General features: G+C 56.0%; 2 protein-coding genes across 3 annotated transcripts; one reads left to right on the top strand and one right to left on the bottom strand.

Annotated features, from left to right (window-relative positions):
- Positions 1–974: 974 nt before the first annotated feature.
- Positions 975–2,045, bottom strand: LOC128800571 (C2 calcium-dependent domain-containing protein 4A-like). Its single transcript, XM_053965857.1, has one exon. It carries the CDS (start codon positions 1,993–1,995, stop codon positions 1,210–1,212), a length of 786 nt encoding a protein of 261 aa, XP_053821832.1. The 5' UTR covers positions 1,996–2,045; the 3' UTR covers positions 975–1,209.
- A 201-nt stretch (positions 2,046–2,246) lies between these two features.
- LOC128800572 (uncharacterized) lies at positions 2,247–5,825 on the top strand. 2 transcript variants are annotated; one of them, XM_053965859.1, is made up of 7 exons: positions 2,247–2,301; positions 3,268–3,348; positions 3,883–4,108; positions 4,246–4,388; positions 4,721–4,828; positions 5,002–5,166; positions 5,684–5,825. In XM_053965859.1, exons 2-7 carry the CDS (start codon positions 3,268–3,270, stop codon positions 5,690–5,692), a joined length of 732 nt encoding a protein of 243 aa, XP_053821834.1. In that variant the 5' UTR covers positions 2,247–2,301; the 3' UTR covers positions 5,693–5,825. The 2 variants fall into 2 exon arrangements, with proteins under 2 accessions (XP_053821834.1, XP_053821835.1); XM_053965860.1 differs by lacking the exon at positions 2,247–2,301 and having other exon boundaries at positions 3,232–3,348.
- The last annotated feature ends 10,556 nt before the right edge of the window (positions 5,826–16,381 follow it).

Below are 16,381 nucleotides of genomic sequence, written 5' to 3'. Positions count from 1 at the left end.
GAGCCGTGCAGGGGGACACGTCTGACCAGTGCCCTGCTCCCACCCCCTCCACAGCCCTGGGATGGATCCTCTGGCTGCTGGTGCTTCCTGCAGCCCCATCTGGGGGGGAGCAGGGACTCCAGGGCTCTTTGTGCTCATCCCTGTTGCACACTGCAGGAAAAGCTCCCTTGGAAGTGGCAATTCCAACAGAGAGCTGAGGGTCGAACCAGACTGGAGGGATGAGGAAAACAGAGTCACTGACGTGGCCCAGGTGACACAGCCACAGAGGGGTGGGAGGCAAACCAGGTTAATGACTGCCTGGTTAATGGCTCACATGCAAATCCTGATTGCTGCTCCTGCAGGGGCCTCAGCGACTCCCAGCACCCCTGGACTGGGTCCAGCCCTCCTAGCTGCACCTCTCAGGGGTCTCCTGGAGAATCAGAGCCCTGGAAGGGGAGCTGGCAGCAGCCCAGCACTGCTGACACTCTGCTTCAGCAGCCCCCAAACACTGCTGACCATGAACTCTTTCATTCTGGCACTGCAGGTTCTGCTGCTCAATAAAAGCAAAAAAAAAAAAAAAAAAAAAGCCATTTATGAGGGAACAGTCAATAAAGTGAGACTTGCTTATCACAGCTGGTTAGGAGTGGTTGGAAACTGCACCCTCTGGAATGGTGAGGGGTCACTGTTTCAGGACAGCTGCAGTGTCCTGGAGCAGAGGTCCCTCCTGCAAGGCTGGGACAGGGACCCTGACACATTCAAACACCCCAGGTCATGGCCACGAAGCTGGAAAATGGATGTGGTCACTCTTCCCTCCTGGCCTGCTGCAGCTCCTGGGGCTCAGTGTCCCCTGCTCTGCATTCCAGCAGTGTCAGCCCATCAAGAACCTGCTCTCAGCTCAGGAGCCTGGGGGTACAACAGGAGGGGGGTGCTGGGGTCACCAAAACACCCTGGTGACACCTGAGTGCACAAGAAAGAAAAAAGGAGAGGACGACAGCTCAGATGAAATGTTTGCACTTTTATTCAGGCCCTGAGCAGTGACAAACCCACAGCCCCTCTGCTCCCCTGCACTGCCGTGTCCCTCCCAGCTGTGCCCTGCAGCAATGTCACCTCAAGGCGGTCCCCTCAGGGAAGGTGACACCCTGATGCTCTCAGCGTTCTGAGGCATTGACAGAAGTGTCTCTTCCCCAGGTCTTTAGGGAACCTCAGCTCCTGGGAGCTGCTTTAGCAGGATCAGTGGAGAGTGAGATGCCCAGGCTTGAGCTGCCGTGGGTGGACAAGGTGCCTCCTGAGGATCCTCTGGAACAAATTCTTCCTGGCTGTCGCCACGGGGAGCTCCAGGGAGCTGCTCCTCGGACAGTCCATGCCCAGGAGCCTCCTGTCCCTCTTCCCTCCCTCTTGGCTTTCCAAAGCCTCTGTTATTCGGATGTCTCTGGCACATCTGGGCAGGGGAAGCCCTGCTGGGGTCGGGCTGCTTCCATCGTCCTTGTGACCGCTGGCACGGGGACTTGGCTGCTTGTGGTCTCTCTGGCTTCCTCCCATCCCGGAGTCTTCCTCAGCAGCAGGAATCCCGAGATGTCTGCAGCTGGGACGTGTCCTGGCAGCAGGACCCCGAGCGTGGCCTGAGCCCGAGTGAAAAAACGCCTCCTCAGCGGTGACCTGCGGGCTCCGCCCCAGGGCGACAAAGCCGTACGGCGTGGTGACCTTGGGGAGGTGCGGCAGGGACAGAGCTGCCCAAGCAGTGGGGTCTGGGTTGGCGCAGGATGAGTTAAAAGAGGATGAGTTAGAGCCGTGCTCATCCTGCACCGCTGGGTCCCAGCTGCTCCTCCAAGCCGTCCCCTCCAGCTGCCCTGTCCCCTCCTCCGTCCCCTTGCCTGAGCATCGCTGCTTCTTGTGCGTGTCCAGGGACGGGATAACAAACTGCGGGATGCGGTCGGGGGTCACCACGTGGAAGAAGATGTCGCTGGAGCCTCTGCCCTGGAGTGCGGGGGGACAGAGCGCGCCCCGCCAGAGGGACATGGTGGCCCCGAGGGCTGGCTGGGCCGCGCAGGGGATTTATGCTCCGCGGCCACCCCCGGCTGGTGACGCGCGGTGACGGCACCGCCGGGTCCTCGCCAAGGTCCAACGGCCGCCGGGGCGCGGGGCAGGCGGATGGAGGGGGCAGGTGAGGGGACAGGTGAGGGGACAGGTGAGGAGACAGGTGAGGGGACAGCTGAGGACACGGCGCTGCCGCTGTCACGCAGGGCCACCGGCTCTGTCACCCGCGAGGCGGCGGAGAGGGGAAGAGCCGGAGGAGCGGGATGAGTCACCAGCCGTGGGCATCAGGTGGAAGGAAGGGGCAGCCGAGAGCGGCAGACAAACACTTCAGCTCTGTCTAGCAAAGCTCCCGTCGGGAAACGCTCCGGCCCACGCGACTCCCCGGAGCCAGCGGCAGCTTCAGCCACCGCACCCCCGGCTCCTCCTCCAGCCCTGCCGGGGCCGGGGCTCTGCGCTGGCTCCTTCCCGCAGCATCCCTGTGCTCCCATCCCGCTGCGCTGGGAGTGAGGGGGAACAGCCCCAGGCAGTCCCCAGGCCATGGGGAAGAGGCTTTGTGCCTCCCGCAGGAGGGAGGATGAGGAGGATGGAGCTGCTCTCTCGGCTTTGCCTTTCCTCCTGTGCACGGGGCAGGGCTGGGAGGGGTTTCCTGTCACTCTCCCCCCAGCTAAGGAAGCTCCTGCTCTCTCAGGGGGATAACGGCGGCTTTAGGGCGGATCCTGCTGGGAAAATGACGCAGACAAGAAAAGCTCTGTGCGGGCACAGAGCAGGGGGATGCAGAGGGGCCTCCATCATCTGGGATCCAGTTTCTCCCATCCCTGAGGGGCTCAGCAGGGCAGGTTCTGGCATCTCATCACCTTCAGCTCTTTGCACCCGCACAAAGCAAGGGGGGACATCTCAAATCAGAGCCTTGGCAAGCTCCAGGAGGAGATGTCAAACTGAGAGAAAACAATCCCCTAACTGAGAGCCCTAAATTGAGGCCCCAGTGCTGATAGCAGGGGAGCCCCCACCTGAGGGCCCTGGGCTGCCCCACCAATTAGCAGAGCCAGCAGGTCGTCAGGATAACGAGGAGCAGATGAGGCAGGACCTATAAGTACCCTGAAGGGCACAGAGGGGTTAAGCCAGGTTTGTGTCCAGTCTAGGCTCTATGGAGCAGCCCCCAAAGCAGGTCTGGCCACTGCCCAGGGGGTAGCCTCTGCTGGGGTCACTCTCAGAGCTGGGCTGGAGGCTCTGACCCTTCTCTTTCTCCCTCTCCAGATGAGGCCACCCACCAGCAGCGATTCCTTCTCCAGCAGGTTCCTGGACCAGATCCTTCAGCTCAGCTTGGTCAAGTACCCAGTGAGTGATGCTGAGGCTGGGGAGGGGGTGGCTAAAACCTCAACACTGGCAGTTTCTGGGGGTTTTCTGCTGGCTAACTTCTTTTCTTTCAGTCTCTTCACATTATTAGACATTTCTCCCTGTGAGGGTGGGGAGGCCCTCGATCCCTGGAAGTGCCTAAGGCCAGGCTGAATGGGGCTTGGAGCACCCTGGGATTGTGGAAGGTGTCCCAAGACAAGGTGTGGGTCCTTAAGGTCCCTTCCCACCCAAACAATTCCATGATTTTTCCTCTGCTTTCCTCCCTATCCCAGCCTTTTCTCCTTGGCCTTGCCTTGCTCCCCTTCAGCTGGTGGTGGCTGCAGCATTTCCATTTCTCTCCCTCTCTGAGCCAGGAAAAATGGGAGGGTTTTGGGAATAAAGGACAACCCAACAGGTCCTGGCTAAAGTTGGTCCCAATCTCAGCTCCATGCTGGCACAGAGCAGAGTTTAAGGCTTTCCCTGAGGGTTTTAAACACCTTGAAGTTCTTCCATGTGCTGATGGACCTCTCTTTGCAGCTGAAGCTCCTTCAGAAAGCATCTGTCTGGATTGGATTGGTGCTCCCTGTCGGGACCATCAGGAGCAAACTCTGCCCCCCATCCCAGTCCCCCAGCAGGCCTGGGCTCCTGGCCAGGAAGCGCCGGGGGAAGCTCCTGCGCCTTCTGCTCTCTGTGACTCCCACCAGGATCCAGAACCTCCTGGGCTACCTCCCAACCGACTGGGGCCAGATCAACATGTCCAAGGGTAAGAGCTGGAGCCTCCTGGAACATCTGGAGGCTTTGCAGCTGGGAGGAACACAGCATGGCATTCCTGCAGGGAGCTGGGGAAACCGCTGTGTTTGTTCTGGCTGTGGTGATTGTGCCTCCTGTGAATCCCTGCAGAGATCCGGGAGGCTCCCGTCAACCCAGCCAGCAAAGCCAGCAAGAGGAAGAGGGATGATGTGGCTCTGGAGCAACAGGAGTCCTGGTTTGTGGTGCTGGAGAGGGATTTGCCAGAGGATGACTCTGAAGACGTCTCATATGAGGTGAGATGTTGTGGCTACTGAGCAATTCCAAGATGGTTTGGCCTCTGTGTGGGCCTAGGGGTGTTCCTGTGGAGAAGCTTGCAGAGGTTTCCTTCCCTATCCCCTCTTTGAGGGCACAGGGTGTCCAAGGAGCACTTGACCATCACCCCAGCACTGTCTGAGAGCTTGGAGGTGCCCCACTCATCCCTGAAGTTTCCCTTTGGCCGATCTCCCTGCAAGACAGCGCCTCTGTCACCCTTGGCTGTGGCTCGCAGTGCTCTTGGGACAGGACTGGTGTGTCCTTCCCCACGCTGTTCCTTCCTCAGAACCTCCCTTTGCCTCTTTCCCCCCAGCCCTCGGAGCTGGAGTCGGACAGTGACGAGTACCGCTCCCAAAATGACACCGACCTGGAGCTGGAGGAGCAGGGTGGGATCACCATGCTGGAGCTCTCAGATGTCCCGGTGAGTGCTCCTGCTCCGTTCCTGGGGACAGCATCAATCCTGGGCTGCAAGGATTCACCTCAGTGCCTGGCTGCAGGAGGAGGGAGCCTGGGGTTGCTCTGATCTGGACTCCATGAATCCCTTATGGATTTTGTGCTGGTCTGACCCGTGTCCCTGTGCCACACAACCCCCAGGGCCCCTTGTTGCCCCCAGAGCTGGGAGCAGAGGATCCAGCTGTGACCAGCAGTGGGGGAGATGATCCAGATGTGGCCAGTGGTGATGCCCAGAAGCCACGAGGGGATGAGAGCAGTGAGCAGGAGTCTGACACAGCCTGTGACACCAGCTCATCCCAGGATGCGGTAAGGACCCTTGGGACAATCCCAGCCTCTGAGTGTGGGGCAGGGGAGGTGTCACAAGTCCCCTGGATGTGTCCCCAGGCTCTGAGCCTTTGTCACAGAGCTCTGCTGCCAAGGGAAGGGGTTGGAGGGGCTCCAGTCCCTGCACAGGGACACGGCCTCAGTCCCCAGGGGTTGGTGGGGTGGTGCTGGGTGGGCCCAGTCACCAGTGTGTGACAGCAGTGCCAGGTGCCAACTTTTTGGCACCTCTGACCCAGGGCCACTGCCAGCAGGTTGCCACAAGCCTTTCATGACTCCCTGCCCCGGGTATTTTGCAGCAGAAAACAGGGGGAGGATTTGTGGGAATTCTTCACCACAAGCAGCTTCCCCCTCTCACTGCTCTGGTCCCAAAGCATTGCTGGATGCCCTCCTCATTCCCAGGAAGCTGCTGCCCTGGGAAGTGGGGGGTGGGGGGGGGTTGCTTTGTCCCCAGTGGCAGTGAGGGCAGGCAGTGCTATGGGGAAAATCTCCTGTTTTCCAGGAAAACTAGGAAGCCTGACTTGTGCACCTGGACCTTCTGGGGCTGCAGTGTGCCTGATTCCCTGGGACAGCTGTGTCCCTGAGGAAGATGTCCAGTTAATTGCTGTGTTCATGTTGTTTGTTTCCTTTTTCTGAAGTTTATAATAAAATCACCCTATTTTTTCACATGGACTGGGCTCTATTGGCTGTCCGTACCTGGAGCTGGCATTACAGGGTATGGGGCTGCCAGGGAGACTTCTCCCTCTGATTCCTCCTGGGGAGGGGTTCCTCAGGGTTCCTGGGAAGGGGGATGGCTCTGGGAATGCTGGAATGTGATGGGAGGGGGAGAACTGAAGGTGCAGAGAGGTTGGGCAGCACTGGGGCTTTCCATGGGGCAGTCCCTGAGCTTGGACACTCAGCTACCTGGGCTGGCTGGTGCCTCCAGGGAATCTCCTTCTCTTCTGGCATCCCCAAGAACACTGGAATAACCCCTTGGAATAAAACAAGGAATTTAACACAAAGGCTGTGTTTTGTAGTGAGCACTTTAAGATTTTCAGTTTGTATTTTGTCTATTTTACCTGGGAGTTGTGCACAGAACTTTTCCCTCTACATCGATCCTAGGAGCCATCCTAGCCATAGGGATTTTGGGGCCTGGTAAAAGCAGGCTGGGATCAGGAAGTGCCTGAATGTGACCCAGAGCTCTTGAGAGACCTGAGGTTGCCCAGTGCTGGAGCTGTTGCCTGGATCAAGTCCCAAAATCTGAGGCTGCAAAGAGAGCAGCTCCTCCAAATGTGGGCGAGGGAATGGGAACAGCTCAGGGGGGTTGGATCCTTTGCTCAGGGCATGCCTGGAGGCTGTGTCTGGCACCAGTGCCTGGAGCTGGCTTTGTGTGGGAATCCACTGGGATGACAGTGCTCCAAGTGCTAAAAGGAGCCATGGCACCCTCCAGCAGGGATATGGGGCTGAACGAGGTGAGACCTCAGTTTGGTTTAACCAGAGTGGGCCAGGCCAGCTTAGAAATGCTTGTGATTGTGGAGCAGAAACCCTCTGAGGGGACAAAGGAGTTGAGCTGTCCCAAGACCTGTGGGCTGCAGGAAGGAGTGGGAGTTCAAAATCCCAGTGAGTTTGAAGGCAGGTAAGGGGGGATGGAGGGGCCCTGGCTCCCAGACCCTGCTGGGATTTGGGATCTTAATGTCAGGTTTATTAAAGGCTGTCCTGCCTGTCAAAGCAGCCCCGTGGTAGCTTTTCCTGCTGGATTTCACTGATGTTTCCAAAGCCTTCTCTGACCAGTGAACTATGGAAATAAATCACATGAATTTCATTTTCTTCATGGTGGAAAAAAGAGGCTCTTTATTCCCATAACTCCTTTTTATACAGTTTTACAGGCTTCATGTGTGGCTCTAACTGGTTGGTAGATTTCTTGCTAATTACTTTTATTGGTTAGTGACAAGTTATTCTGTGTTCATTGGTCACTCAAACTCTTGGTGTGTATATGCAGGGAAAGTTGATTGTGAAAGACAGTTTTTATTTTTCTATCTAATGGTGTAAAAACAGTTTCTACAGGTGCAAGTTGTTTTTTACCCAGGAACAGATTGTTATGTTAATGAACTGCTCACACCAGGATTGCTTTCACTTGGGAACTTGCAAAGTGCTGGCTTGACTTAGAAGAAATGACAGGCCAGCCAGAGCAGGCCTGATTTTAAAAGGCTTTTCTTTATAATTTTTTTACCTTACTGTAACAGTGAACCACTTAAAGGTGGAAATTCTGGAGCTTTAAACCTGTGGCTGGGTCAGGACACCTCTCCTGGAGCTGCAGCCCTTGGACTCCTCCCTGGCCCTCTAAAATTGGCTTTATAGCTCTGGCCAGAGATCCAGCACTGGCTCCTTGTGCCTCTGCTTCAGCAGGGCATGGTTTGGACCAGGCAGGGCTGGTTTTCTCTCGGGTTGGTTTTTGTGCACCATTAACAGTCCTGAGTGATGAAACTCAAGCATTCACAAAGCTGCAGTGCCTCGTACCTGGTGTTATCTGCAGCCACAACAGCTCTGCTTTCATTACTGCTGAGTAACAGCAAGAGTTTTTTTTTTGTTAAAGGTTGATAAAGGAGCTGATCCTGTAGCTCTTGGATATTATTCTGGGCTCAGCATTAATTCAGGTGCTCCTTGTCTGTGTACAAGAGCTCTCCCCTTCTCTGCAGCAGAAATTAATAAAATATCCTTGACAAAGCTCTCTCTGGAATCTGGCCTGGCTTTTCCCCTTGCTCCTGAGCTTTAGGAGCCCTGGCTGTGGGGATGAAGGGCAAGCTTGGCTCCTTGCCTGGGGGTCAGGCTGCAGAGTGATGATGTTATGTGGTGAGGAAGGAAACAGCCTCTGAGCTCACCTGCAAATTAATTCTGAGCTCCCCAGACCTTAAGTCCTGCTTTAGGAAGAAGAAACCTCCTCAGCTGAGCATGGAGGAAGTAAATGGCTTGGAGAAGCAGCTGCAGAGTTGTTTGATCCCAAGGTCACCCCTGAGACCAGCCCCAGCAGGTGGGTGCTGCCCGTTTGTGAGGAGGAGGAGGAGTGGGATGATGGCCCTCAGTGGGTGCAGGCTCAGCCTGGGGGGGTGCCTGAGGGTGGCACTGGCTGTTGGTGACCTCAGGGGCGTCACCACTGAGCTGCTCAAAATGCTGTTGGCACATGAACCATGTCCCTTTGCAGAAGGATGGGAGTGGTTCATCCCAGAAATGCAGGTTTGGGGCTAAAAGGCTGTTTGGGGCCATTTAGTGGGGCTGCAGCTATTGGATGGGATCTGTGTGATACTTTGGGAACTTTTGGTTCCTCTCCAAATCTGGGTGAAGCAGGGCAGGGATGGAGAGTGTGTGCTGCCCAATCCATGAAGTCCCTCTGAGCATCTCTTCTCTCCCTCTCCTGGTTCCTGTTCTTCCTGGCCTGTGGGGTTTTTTGCCTGTTTTTCCCTGCAGAGTGAGGAGATGGAACACAGGGACACCGAGTGGTGTAGCCCCCTTGGTTCGGTGTTGGAGGGTGCCAGGAGCAGCCTGATGGAATAGCTTATTGAATTTTGGTTGGATGGGGATGCACTAAGCCCTCCTTGGCATTTTAATTTCCAGGTGTGAAAAACACGCTCATTCTCCTGTGAAAACTTAAAGTTTAATAAAGGACAATAGGAGACAAAGACAAGCAAAGCAAAAATTATGGGGTGCATCTTGGCACTCAGCCAAGAGCACACCATTACCTTTGGGACACACCGTAAATACCTTTTCCCTTACATCAGCCATTGCATATTCATAGACCCTTATGCAGAGTAAGCTTTTTCCCCAAACTAGTTTACATATTCCAAGAACTGCTTAGCATGGCTCCTCATTGAGTCTGCCTTTTTAGAGCATGCACATTCCTTGGCTGTGGTTTTAGTCCTTTTTTTATCACCTCCAGGTTTCGGGCCTTGGTCTTCACTGTCTTCAGTCAGTGAGTGCTGATAATTGGCAGATGTGTACAGGTGTCCTGATCCTGTGTTCATGGGATGTTATCCCATCCCAGCAGGCATTTTAACACAAGCACACTTATATCAGCTATGTCACTAAGCTTAGTTAACAACAGAAATAAAAACTATATATTTATAACAAACTTACTTTAACACCACACATATAAAATCCATTTTAATATTTGTGAAAAGCCAATATTACAATCTGTATCCATAACACAGGGGAAAGGCTGTGGGCTGTGCCCAGCTGATCCTCTGCTGCCCCTGGGCACAGCCCTGATAGCATCCAGGCCACATTTTGTGATTGCACTCACCCTTCCCCTCAGTCCCTGCTCAGGAGCAGATTCCCTCCCTCCATCTCTGCACCCCCTGGAAATCTTGAGTTGCTGCTTTCCCAAGGCCCCAGTTTTCCTTTTCCCAGGGCCCAGTGCTTTTCCTTGCCCTGCTTTTCCTTTTCCCGGGGCCCAGTGCTTTTCCTTGCCCTGCTTTTCCTTTTCCCAGAGCCCAGTGCTTTTCCTTGCCCTGCTTTTCCTTTTCCCAGGGTCTGGTGCTTTTCCCTTTCCCATGGCCCTGCTTTTCCTTTTCCCAAGGCCCGTCGCTTTTCCTTTTCCCGGGGCCCGGTGCTTTTCCCTTTCCCGAGGCCCTGTTTTTCCCTTTCCCAAGGCCCTGCTTTTCCTTTTCCCAAGGCCTCGCTTTCCTGGCCACATTTCCCTGCCCCTCCTGCAGCCCAGAGGGGCTGCCATGGTGGGAGCCCTGCAGGATGTGGGTCCCAGAGCCGAGCTCTGCACCCTCCTGACCTCCAGGGCCCGTTTGGCCTCGGTGGCTCTGAGGGTGCCACCAAGGCTGGCCCTGTGTCCTCAGCAAGGGCCACCAGAGAGCGAGGCAGGTGCTGTGGGAGGATGGGAAGGAGGGGGAATGGGGAGAGAGGGAGAAATTGAGGGGTTAATGCCGTGTTTGGGGGATGGGGAGATGAGTGGGGACCTTGAGGGAGCCTGAGGGATGAGCAAAGGTGACCCTGACAGTCGGGGAGCAGCGAGGACACATGGCCCAAGCAGCCTGCAAAAGGCTCAGACCTGTGCCGAGGGAGCTGTGTGGGAAACAAATGGCTTAATTGAGGTGAAAACGATCATAATTAGCATGAACAAATCCAATTAGAAGCCGGGGGCGGGTTGCCTTGGGCCTGGCATGGGCAGCAGGGAGGGCTGGGGGTCCCAGGGCTGGGACAGGGGGTGGCAGGGGGTCCCCGGGGCTGGGGCTCGTTAGCATCTTCTCCTCCTCGGGCTGCTGGCCCTGTGCCCTGGCCAGAGCCTAATTAGGCTGGAGCGATGGATTAGGCAGGCTGTGCTCAGCCAGGGGGGAGCAGCAATCGCTGCCGCTGTCAAGGCCGGTAATGGAGAGGGGCAGGAGCCCCATTCCAACCCTGCCCCAGGGCTGGAAGGAGCATTTTGCAGAGGACAAACTGCTCCAGTCTGTCCTTTCAGGTGACTGCTGTGGTCCGAGGGGCTGTGGGAGGGGGGACATGCTCAGCTGCAGCCCTGGCATGCTGGAAATAGTGAGGTTAAATATTAACTGTGAGATCTGATGTTACAGCGGGAATTTCTTTCCTAGCAAAAAGAGATTCAAAGGGTTCATTTCCGGCAAAATCATCTTTATGGGTCATGATTTTAGTTACCAAATTTTCCCCGTTTTGGGAAAATGTGAAGCCACAACTCTTGTCACTGGGTTTCTCTTTCTTGCTCAGTCTCCTGCCCCTCTAGGAGTTACTCCTGGAGGAATTAATCTTCAAATCCCCCATTTCAGGAGTGGGGGCAGGCACTGAGCACTGCCTGAACCCAATCCCTGCCTTTTCCAGCCCCACCTTCTGTGCCCGACTGCTCCCACAGTGTGGAAAGCAAAGCAGGAGAGTGGGAACCTCTGTGCCTGGTGTGGTCCCAGTAAAACCAGTAGAGCCACCAGCAGGAGGAGCAGGCAGGTGCTTCTGTCATTCCTCAAAACCTTTGGGGGCTCTCAGAGCCAGGGAACTCTGTCCTCACGGGATTGGGGTAATTTGGGGGTCTCTCTGTGTGTCCTGCTCAGCCTCCAGCGGTGATCCAACCCCTCCCGGTGCTGTCACCTGTGTGAGGTTCCTGCCTGCAGCTGGTGACAGCTCCCAGTGATAATCCTGGCTTTATCTTCCCCCGTGACAGCAGCAGGAATGAGGGAGGCTGTGATGTGTCCCCGGGGAGCCCAGTACCAGCCCCAGCCCGTGGGGAGCTCCAGCTGCCCCAAACCCAGCAAGTTTTACAGCTGCAGGGGACAAACATCTGTCCCCATATCTGCTCATCTCCCAAAGCATCACAGATTCAGGTTAGGTGCCCACTCCTGGGTGCCTGGGGAATGATGTTGTGCCTTTCTGGGGACACAGCACAGGGCTGGGCAGGGCCAGGGCAGGTGCTGGCTCTGCTTCACTCAGGGATGTGCAGGGAGGGACCAGCCCTGTGTCTCAAGCTGGCCTTTGGGCTTTTGCACATGCCAGGGAGGGATTTGCATTAGGGCTGACCCTGCTCCCTGTGGGTTATGTGGATCTGGGAGCCCAAAGATGCCTTGGACCAGCTTAAGCAGCGTTTTACCCCTGAGGAGGGCTCCAGCCATGTGTGTAACTGGGAGCAGATGGTGCCAGCAGTGACAGAGCACTCTGGCCATCCCCAGCATCTCTGGACACAGAACCATCCCCTCAGAGGTGCACAATTCCCAGCCCAGATATTTTTGGCCAGTGAGAGCTGTGAATGTTGATGTTTTCCAAAGGCTCTGAGCCCATATTTGTGCTGCTGCCCTTGTTGGCGTCTCCAAGCTGTTGGTCACAGTTGGGTGGCAGGGAGGAACTGGTGCTACAGCAGATGCCACGGCTGGGCTGGCATCCAGCTGAGGCCTGGAGATTTGTTGTGTCACACTGTGGGAAAACTGAGGATGGAAAAATGAAGGAAAAGTGGTATCCAGCAGGCCAGACCCCCCACACACACACACTCCTGCAAATAGTCCTGCTGAGCAGAGCTGGGAGCTGAGCTGTGCCTCTCTCCCAGTGTCTTTCCAGCTCAAGCCCAGTGAAAGCTCTTGGAAGCACAGCTGGGAAGGGCAGCATTAACATGCACATACATTAGGTGTGACTCAGCCCACAAAGCAGAGTCATTTTCAGGTCTGATTATCCTCAGCCCTGCGCTCCCCAAAACTCGCTGGTTTTGTTCATATTTCATTTAAAGATGCTGCAAGATATTAGCTTAGAAAAATGGGAGGTGACAGGAGAGCCTGGGAGCTATGGATGGTTCCCATCCCCACCCCACAGAGGGAAGGAGAGATGAGCTCAGTGCCATCAAGTTGAGCTGCTGGTGCCAATGTGTGACCTCCTGGTACCTGTGCCCTCGAGGGGCCTTCAGGTGGGGGGGTGCAGAGGAGCCCCCAGGGGTCAAGGATGAGCCAGTCTGGAGAAAGGTTATTTATAAGATTATGTAGTGATGGGGAATGATTTTAAACTGAAAGAGAGGAAGTTTAGATGGGATATTGGGCAGGAATTGTTCCCTGGCAGGGTGGGCAGGCCCTGGCCCAGGGTGCCCAGAGCAGCTGTGGCTGCCCCTGGATCCCTGGCAGTGCCCAAGGCCAGGCTGGACAGGGCTTGGAGCAGCCTGGGATGGTGGAAGGTGTCCCTGCCATGGCAGGGGTGGAATGAGATGGTTTTAGAAGTCCCTCCCACCCAAAGCATTCCATGATTGCACTGAGTTTCTTGGCCCTGGATCTGCCTGCAGGGGAAGAGCCACCTGTGGCTGGTTCAGGACACCAAAAAGGATGGGAGTGTAGATAGTCACCTGTCCCCTTCTTGCTGTGACACCCCCTTCTCCCCAGGGACCTCCCTGAGAGCTGTGGATGCTTCTCTGCCCAGAGCAGGTGACTCGTGCTCCTGCTGTGTCCCCACATCCCAGCCCTGGGAAGGTGAGACCGAGGCAGTGTGGAGAGGCAGGAGAGGCTGCAGGTCACTGCTCTGTCCCAAGGGACCCTGGCTGGCTCAGCATCCTCCCCTCGATGCCATTGCTGCTTCCAGGAGCTCCCAGCACCTGCCCCATCCCTGCAGAGCTCAGTGGGCACTGCTGGGACCTCGGGGACTGCTGGCAAATGACCAGAGATGTGGCATTTGGTGACACAGGTGGGCATGGCAGTGGTTGGACTCCATGATCTCAGAGGGGCTTGCCAACCTTTCAGATTCTGTGACTTGCAGCTCCCAGCTTTATCACCAAAAATGCCTTATCAGGAGCAGCCCCCAGCTAAGGAGGCTTCATACCCACACCAGCCATGGAACTGTCCTGGTTTGAATCTTCTGCTGCACTTTCCAGCCAGGCCCCTCACAGGCTCCAGGGTTTCCAAGAGAGGGAAGGAATACAAGGGCCACCTCCTTCAGCAGCAGCAAAGAGCAGCTCCTCCCACCTGGTTTCAGGTTTTTAATGCAGTTCCCAGCAGAGGCAGAACGTGATCTGCTGACACCAACCCCAGCCCACCCACGCCCCCAGGGAAGGAGGGGGCTCCTCTTGCTGCCTTCACTCAGGAGCGAGTTCTGTCCTTGGCTGTATCTCACTGGGGGATCAGAGGCCAGGAGCTTTGCACAAAGGATTGAAACAATCCCATTCCTGATGTTGATCAGTCATGGAAGCCCCAACGTGGGGAGGGACCTTCAAGGATCATCAGCCCAGCCCTGTCCCTGCACAGCCACCCCACCAAGCCCACCCTGAGCATCCCTGAGAGCGCTGGCCAAACGCTCCTGGAGCTCTGGCAGCCTCGGGGCCGGGACCATTCCCTGGGGAGCCTGGGCAGTGCCAGCAGCCTCGGGGGGAAGAACCTTTCCCTGAGCTCCATGCCAAGCCCTGGCACAGCTCCAGCCCTTCCTGGGCTCCTGTCCCTGGCCCAGAGCAGAGATTGGAGCTGCCCCTGAGGACACTTCAACTCCCAAGAGAGGCTACAACAAAGCTCTGTGACACCTGAATGACCTGAGGGACCTTGTTGGTCCCCAGAACTTTGTAAATAAATGTCCAGGTGCTGCCTCAAGAGAACAGAATTGCTGGGGCTGAGCAGGAGCTGCTGTGGGAGTGTTGGAGGTTCAGACCCTTCTCGATGTCACTGTGGCTGCTCTGCCCTGTTTTGGCTGACCCTGCTCCTCCAGAGCTCTCCCCAGAGCCTTGGCAAAAGGAGAGATTCCACTCTGGGCTGTGCATCTCCCAACATGGGTCCCATGGGGATGGGACCATTCCCTGTTCAGTGGCCAGCATCCTCTGGGGGAAGATCCTTCCCTGGTATCCAGGAAGCCAAGGAGTGTCCCAGGGATTGGGATTTCATCCTGGGCTTGTAGAGGCTGAGGTGCACAGAGGGCTGGGGGAGGGAGCAGCCCCCATGCATTTCCCCTCCATGCAGGCAGCCCAGAGCAGATGTCCTCCCACCAGCCGTGCATCATTCATGCAAGAGTGCTCCCTAGCTGATAAATCATGTTGGAGAGACAAGACACAATGGGGCTTTTAATTATAGAAACAATTAGCAAGGATTAATGACAGCAGTGGTGTGACGGTGTGGTTACTCCCAAAGTTTAACGAAGTTAAACAGTTTTTGTCAGACGTGGGGAGCACTGAGGTGCTGCCTTGGGTGTTGGATGCACCTCAGCACTCACCTCTCTTCCTCTCAGTGAGAGACAACTGGGGCTTCCCAGGGCTTCAGTGGATGAAGCCTTGGAGGGGTTTATGGGAAGGGACCAGGCTGAGTGAGGGGCTGTTGTTCATGAGGGGACACCGAGGTGGAGCAGAGCCTGGAGGTGGCCCAGGCCCTGTGAGGGGGAGCAGGGACAGCTCAGCTCAATGTCACCAGCCCATGGCCAAGGTGGATGTGTCCCCAGGCTCCTGTGATCTGAGCAGGGATGCTGCTCCCCACAAACACCTTCAACACCCAGGGTGGCCCCTGATACAGCTCCAGCACCAGCATCTTTGCACCTTTCAGAGCCAAGGATCAGATCCCCCCTAATCATGGAATGGTTTGGGTTGGAAAGGACATTAGAGATCATTCCATTCCACCCCTGCCATGGCCAGGGACACCTTCTGCCATCCCAGAGTGCTCCAAGCCCAGTGTCCAGCCTGGCCTTGGACACTTTTAGAGTCCAGGGGTAGACACAGCTTCTCTGGGCAACCTGTGCCTCCTCATCCCCAGCATACAAAATTCCCACCTGCTTCCCAGACTCAAAAAAGCTCCCCAAAACCCCTTTTCTGCCTCCCAGCATCTCCATCAGCTGATCTTGGGGCTGGGATCCAAGTTTAATCTGTTTAGGAGACACCACCAGAGCCGATGGCTTGGGAAAACACAAAAGTCAGCAGTAGCTTCCCTTTGCCTGCAGCCCTGGCTGTTCCCCACAGAAGAGGCTGGGAACAGCCTGCAGGGAGCAGGGACACAAACACAGAGTGACAGGAGGACAGCAGACACGTTGGGGTCACCGGGGTGGCCGCAGCTGTCAGTGGAGGTGAGGTGGCACAAGCCACACCAGCCTGGAGCCTCGAGCTGCCCTTCCTCCTCCCTCCTCTGCGGGATGCTGGGGTGGGATGCTGGAGTGGAACACGCAGGGGGATGCTTGGATAGTGCAGGTGAGGATGGGGGCTGGCAGGGGCTGCTCCAAGGGTTTGGCCTCTGGGAGGAGAGAGCATTGGCCTGAGGGTGATGCCCCTGTGAAGGCTGATCTAGAACAGACTAGATGGAGTTAAAGAATAAAGCAGGGATTGATTAAAAGGCCTCAGTGGATCCACCTTGGGCAGCACAAGAGCCCAGCCAGGGCTGCACCCAACGTGAACCAAAATGGTCACAAAATGCACAACTGCTCATGGAGGCTCTCACTTTGATCAGTTCTGCTCCATTTGCACATTGGAGTTCATTGTCCAATTCCAGCTCCAGACCATGCAGTCCCATCCTGCTTGTTTTTCTCTCTGCAGCCCACGTTGTTTGTGCTCTTGGGCCTGAGATTTGGATCATTTGTCCTTGGTCCCCAGCTGGAGAAGGAATTGTTTTGTCTCCCTGCTCTGTGAACAGAGCTCACCATCCCTTCATATGAAGCCCAGAGCCACACACTAAAGCAGCACAGAATGTGAAAAAAGCTAAAACCTGAGGCATCAAGGGAGCTGAGTCTATCTCTCCACTGCTGAATCCCCCTGGTACCTGCCCCATGCCAGGACCCCGTGCTGGGAGCTGGGCTCGGG

This window comes from Vidua chalybeata, chromosome 27 (genome assembly GCF_026979565.1).
Source record: "Vidua chalybeata isolate OUT-0048 chromosome 27, bVidCha1 merged haplotype, whole genome shotgun sequence".
NCBI classification, from domain to species: domain Eukaryota; kingdom Metazoa; phylum Chordata; class Aves; order Passeriformes; family Viduidae; genus Vidua; species Vidua chalybeata.
Note: the sequence above shows the minus strand (reverse complement) of the source record. Positions and strands in the feature narration are given on the sequence as shown.

Bases quoted from the DNA above. Each gene is read 5' to 3' on its own strand.
- LOC128800571 (XM_053965857.1), bottom strand. From the start codon at position 1,995: ATGTCCCTCTGGCGGGGCGCGCTCTGTCCCCCCGCACTCCAGGGCAGA.
- LOC128800572 (XM_053965859.1), top strand. From the start codon at position 3,268: ATGAGGCCACCCACCAGCAGCGATTCCTTCTCCAGCAGGTTCCTGGAC. The intron at 3,349-3,882 runs GTGAGTGATGCT...CTCTCTTTGCAG, and splicing joins TCAGCTTGGTCAAGTACCCA to CTGAAGCTCCTTCAGAAAGC. The intron at 4,389-4,720 runs GTGAGATGTTGT...CTTTCCCCCCAG, and splicing joins CTGAAGACGTCTCATATGAG to CCCTCGGAGCTGGAGTCGGA.